Genomic DNA, 5,894 nt, shown 5'->3' on the forward strand with positions numbered 1-5,894 from the left:
AATTAAAAAAATATATTTTTAAAAAATAAAATAAAGAATTAACCTGGACACAGGGTACCCCCCCGTCAGTACAACCCTGGCGGCCCTGTCCTCTGTGGTTCACGAAGCCTGCGTTGGCCCTGGAAGCAAATGACCCGTGCGGTGGGAAAAGCAGGACGTTCTACCTGCAGGGCCGATGGGAGACAGTGTCCGCGGGTGCTGGGTGTTAGGGGTGCGTGTATGTGGGAAACACAAAAGAACCCAGAAGGGTCCAGGGACAGTAAGTGTCATTTGTTCTCCTGTCATCTCTTGTTTCATCCAAACATGAATCAAGTTTCTAAGCAGGAAAAAGTACACACACCGTCTTCAATGTCTTCTTTGTTTTTTATCAGCCGAGAAGGTGTGCGTCCCGTGGACCGCACACACTGAGACGGCCCGGGGCGGGGGGGGGGCGAGGGCTGGACGTCCTGCGGGCCCCGAGCTTCCTTACCTGAGCTCTTTGGGATCAAACACCAATTTCACGTCGTTGACGATCGTTGGCAGGTACTTCAGCGCTGCCCCCTGCAAACCAAGACCAAAGGAGACTGCTGAGCCTCGTGTCGTTGGGCAAATATTAACACAGATTTGTAATTACTGTGCGGAACCACACGCCTCCCGCGAAGAGGACGAGCGCGCGCTAGGTGAGCGGCTGACGGCTGATGAAGAGAGAGCAAAGGAAAAAACCGATGACCCACACACCGGCGCTCTGCTGCAACCTCAACACAGAACGCTGCCAGCAACATCAACAGAGGCCACACTTAGTGCCCGCTGACCAACCCCCGCACTGCGCGTTTCCTCCTCAGCCGGGCACGGCGGCAACACGGGAAGGCCTGTGCCCTCAGCAGCACCCTCGCCCGTCTGATCCCTGCACGCTCTCGTGTTCAGCAATTAAAACGACTGTGTTTGTCCCACTGCAAAACTGTCTTCCATATCCGTACAGCCCTTACATCCGTGCCTCTGATATCCGGGCCGCCCTTACATCCGGGCCTCTGATATCCGTACAGTCCTTACATCCGTGCCTCTGATATCCGTACAGCCCTTACATCCGTGCCTCTGATATCCGTACCGACCTTACATCCGTGCCTCTGATATCCGTACAGCCCTTACATCCGTGCCTCTGATATCCGTACAGCCCTTACATCCGTGCCTCTGATATCCCTACAGCCCTTACATCCGTGCCTCTGATATCCCTACAGCCCTTACATCCGTTCCTCTGATATCCGTACAGCCCTTATATCCGGGCCTCTGATATCCCTACAGCCCTTACATCCGTGCCTCTGATATCCCTACAGCCCTTACATCCGTGCCTCTGATATCCGTACAGCCCTTACACCCGGGCCTCTGATATCCGTACAGCCCTTACATCCGGGCCTCTGATATCCAGGCCGCCCTGAAGTAGGAACCATTTTTTCCTGTAGTAATTTTACCCCCTATATTGCTATGATGTATCTTCTAGAAAACCTACACTTGCAAAAACAATAGAGTGGTGGTAATAATGTTGCGATGCACTATGCCAGGACCCTGGTACAATGTATCTTTAATCCCCTCAGGCCTCCTACAGGAAGTGAGCGGTGTTGGGAGGCAAGGAAACCTCCATCAATTACTTTGCCCCTCATCACACCGCCAGGACTGAGCTGGGCCGGAGTTAAAGGTAGGTCTGTGGGCAGCCAGAGCCTCAGCCTCGGTCTCTATCTGGTTGGGAAAAGTGCCTGATTGTAAGTGTCCTGACCGGACGGCCCGGCCCGAGCTGTCACTCTCGGTGACCCCTCACACCAGGCCGGGCTCCCCGTCCCTGAATGAAGCAGAGGAAGATGACACTCAGGCCAAACACTGCCCGGTCGCATTAAAGCTCAGAATCAAACTGAAAACAGAACAGGACGGCGATCCGAACACGGAGCACGCAACGCCCTTTACTTCAGCGATCGCTAGCCCTGCTTCCCAAGAGCAAGAACCAAGTGTGAACACACTCCCTCCTTCAGGGTGCAGCTTCTGAAGAGAGCACGAAATGGACACAACTTCATCTGGTTTCAAACAGTCTTGCTTTAACGATCTTGAAGTTGCTTTGAAAAACTAAAAATTACTTGTCGTGACTTTTAATGAGCGTTTGCACGGGTGGCTGCTCGGACCCCAGAGCGGCTCCGTGAGTGCGTGAGGGCCCCGAGGGCGGGGAGCACCCCGCGTCCTGCATTTTATCCTGAAACCACAGAGCGTCCCTGCCGGCAGCAACCCGATCGATTCCGGCACAGGACCAAGCAGACAGCGACAAACGAGCCGGCCGCTCCTTCTGCCCCAGGCCGCCGGGCGCTGCGTTAACCAGAGAGGCCGACGTCCCCACCCCGTGTCAGGTCGGTGCCCACAATCAACAGTGGGATCCCTGCCCAGGACCCCGGGCACCTTAGAACCTGCGTGACGCCCAGGCACTGAGATGCCTTCAGAGGCCCCTCTTGATTCTCAAGAGACACCCCCACCCCTTCCTTTCAGGCGTCCGCGTCCTCGGCTCCCGGGAGCTGGGTCCCCTCAGCTGGAGGAGCAGCCGGGACACAGAGAGGGACAGACGTGTCCCCCCGCCCCCCACAGGCTGACCTTCTCACAAAGCCCGTTTCAGCTCCGTCGCCCACGGGCCACAGGGCTGTTCGTCCAGAATCTCAGGTTGGATCCGAGGCCCCGCTTTCCCTGGGGAGCCTGTGGCTTCCCTCCGTTTCGGTCGCTTCCCAAGGTGGACAGGAGAGCGCCCCGCGGATAAGGGGGGGATGTGCTCATACCAGCGAGACAGCAGCACACAGGGCTCCCAAACGACCTCCACTCAGTGAAGCCTCTCGCTTACAAGGCCCCAGTGAAGTGATGGAATATTCGGTAGAATCATTCGGCAAATCGCACGTCAGGAAGGAGTCAGGATAATGGGAACAGAGAGTAAATGAGAGCTATTTTCCCCCGTTTTCATCTTATTTTTCTTATTTTTTTGTAAATCAGTTTTTTATTTAATAAAATCTTACTCAGAATGTGATATTCTTTTGAATGGGGGGGTTGTGGGTTTGTCCCCCAGTGGGGGGCATGCAGGAGGCGGCCAATAGATTATGTTTCTCTGTCACTGATGTTTCTGTCTCTCTATCCCTCTCCCCTCCTCTCTTTTTAAAATTCAGTAAAGGAGCCCTAGCCAGTTTGGCTCAGTGGACAGAGCATCGACCTGTGGACCAAAGGGTACCGGGTTCGATTCTGGTCAAGGGCATGTACTTTGGTTGCAGGCTCCTCCCAGGCCCAGGCCCTGGTCAGGGCGTGTGCAGGAGGCAACCCATCGATGTGTTTCTCTCACATCGATGCTTCTCTCTGTCTTTCCCTCTCTCTAAAAATCAATGGAAAAATATCCTCAGGTGAGGGTTAAAAAAAATAATAATAAAGGGAAAAAAAAGAAAGCAGAAAATGCGAACATTTTTCTAATTGCTGGCATAGTTCACATTAAAGAAATTAAATAAACTTTATACTCTTTTCTAAGCAAATTTAATTGTCATGCATCTCATGAGAGTGCCAACTTAATCCAAACCGTAAACCAAAATAAAAAATAAAATGCACTTTCCATATAGTAGCGGTTTAATGGTGTAAGTGTCTCTCTAGCTAAAAATATTACCACTGATGATGATTAATAGACACTATTTTCGGGTAATGTTCAGGCTAGATTATTCAGTATAATTATTTTAATTAAATCCATTAGCATATCTTTATATAAGATTACAAGAGCTATCGATGATACAAAATAAGTTTTCCTTGAATAATGTATGAAGCAATTATTAATTTACATATTTCTCGGGAAAACGCACGTTAAAAGGATTCCACTTGGAGGTTTGAGCTAAAATATATAGGGCCCGCCATCCTCCATCCTCCGCTCAGACGGAAGTGTTCCGTCGCTGGGAGGTGCAGGCACCGCCTCGGGAGAGCCAGGACGGGTCGAGAGGCCTCCGCGGCCTCCACATGGGCAGACACTGGTCACCTCTCCAGACGGCCCAGCGGGGAGGCGGCGCAGATTCTGGATTGGGGTGGTTTCCCACAGCACCCTGGTCGGACATGTGTGTTCGGTTCTTTTGGTTCAGACCCGGGACTGGGACGGCTGGGTCACCTGTGTGTTTATAAAGGTCCTGGCTGCGAAGACACTGGAAGCGAAAGCAAACTCCCGTGGAAATGCAGGCGTCAGCGGCGGGGGCCGTGGTCCCCACCACAGGCTTCCCGAGACCCCGAGCAGCAGGGAAGCGGTGACACAGGACGGGAGCCCAGACCAGGCCACGCCTGCGGGTCACTCCCCGTCTGAAGGGTCTCCCGCCGCCTGTGAGGAACAGCAAGGGCGGGGGGGGGCCTCTGGGGGAGGGAGGCAGCAGGAGGAAGCCCACAGCCACCTGCCTGTCACTCGCACAGAGGACCTGCGTCACCCCCGCCGCCTCCCACCGCCCACCCACCTCAGACAAACCGAGAGCTGCTGGTCAGGGGGTGGAGAGGCCCTTTGGGGAGAGGGAACTGCAAAAGCAAAGAGGGGCCCGGCCGGCTGGGACCCCGGCATCCCCATCCCACTCCCGTACCGACCGCAGGCCACGTGCACATGCACCCCGGCTGCCCTGCACCCCAGACGCAAACCCACCCACAGCGGGTGGAACTGTGGCCCCCCCCAAACATGTCTGAGTCCCACCCCGGCCCCCGGGAACGGGAACTATAGGGAAACAGAGTCGCTGCAGATGAAATCAAATTCAGATGAGGGTGCACTAGGTGAGGGGCCTCCCGCCCAGGGCAGTGTCTCCCACGGGGGAGCAGGGGGCTGGGCGCAGAGGCGCCGGCAGGAGGGGCGCCTGTGAAGGCAGGTGGATGGGTGGGGAAGCCAGCAGCCCCCGGGCTGGGAGACAGAGAAGGCCCCCTGAGTCCTCGGAGGGAGCACACCCTGCCGACCCCACAGGTACCTGCTGGTTGAAGCCGCCCAGATTGTGTCTGTTTTGAGGGCAGCTCTGGAAGCTCCTCCCCTGGTCCCGGACCCCAGGCAGGTCCTCCCACCAGGTCCTCCCACCAGGTCCTCCCACCAGGTCCTCCCACCGCAAGTGTTTGCTTTCGCTGCCGGTCCCTTTCCAACAAGGAGCTTCGTACAATACAAACATGATCAGCTGCTCCACCCTGGGTCTGAACCAAAAGAACTTAAAACACGCGTCCCAACCAAAACGGGGACAAGAATGTCCCCAGCAGTGCTATTCCCACAACCCCACAGGGGACCCACCCGCTGTCCACCGGCGGAGGAATGGAGGGCGCGCAAAACGGGCAATGGAATGCGATGCCCCATCAAACCCAAGTACCGGCACCTCCACTACGTGGCTGAACCTCGAAAACATGCTACGGAACAGAAGCCAGACACAAACGCCACACACTGCGTGACATCATTGAAATGACGTGTCTGTGGCTCAGGGGTGGCCAGGCTGGCGGGGGGCGTAGGGGGGAAGGGCGGGGGCTGACCCTGAGGAACAGGCGATGGAAATGGATACAGAGTGGTGACAGGGGCAGGACACTGAATGCACTAAATGTTCATTTAAAAAACAGTGAAAATGATGCATGGTAGGTTATGTACATGTCACCACAAAACATTCCATTAATTGGGGTGATAAAGAGCATTCTTCTCGTGGTGGCTAATGACACTTTTCATTAAAACAGTCACAGACCTAGAAGCATGGAACAGACTGCGGGCCTCGGAGGGAAGGCGGGGGAGGGAGGGTGGGTGGGAAGAGACCAACCAAGGCCCTTGTGTGCACCTAGGCGTCACCCGTGGACACGGACAATAGGGTGGCGAAGGCCTGGGAGGGGGCGGTTAAGAGGAGGGGCCAAGGGGGACATACCTAATACTTTCAACAAGCAAGATT

General features: G+C 55.1%; 1 protein-coding gene across 1 annotated transcript in view; it reads right to left on the reverse strand.

The window, feature by feature from the left end:
• The window catches only part of LOC102416933 (dedicator of cytokinesis protein 1), a 110,922-nt gene that overhangs the window by 12,342 nt on the left and 92,686 nt on the right, over nucleotides 1–5,894 (reverse strand). Inside the window, exon 26 of the mRNA XM_023745882.1 lies at nucleotides 470–540. Coding sequence (XP_023601650.1) covers nucleotides 470–540 — 71 coding nt within the window. The remainder of the gene's footprint in view (nucleotides 1–469; nucleotides 541–5,894) is intronic.

Source organism: Myotis lucifugus, unplaced genomic scaffold, assembly GCF_000147115.1.
Source record: "Myotis lucifugus unplaced genomic scaffold, Myoluc2.0 scaffold_599, whole genome shotgun sequence".
Classification (NCBI taxonomy): domain Eukaryota; kingdom Metazoa; phylum Chordata; class Mammalia; order Chiroptera; family Vespertilionidae; genus Myotis; species Myotis lucifugus.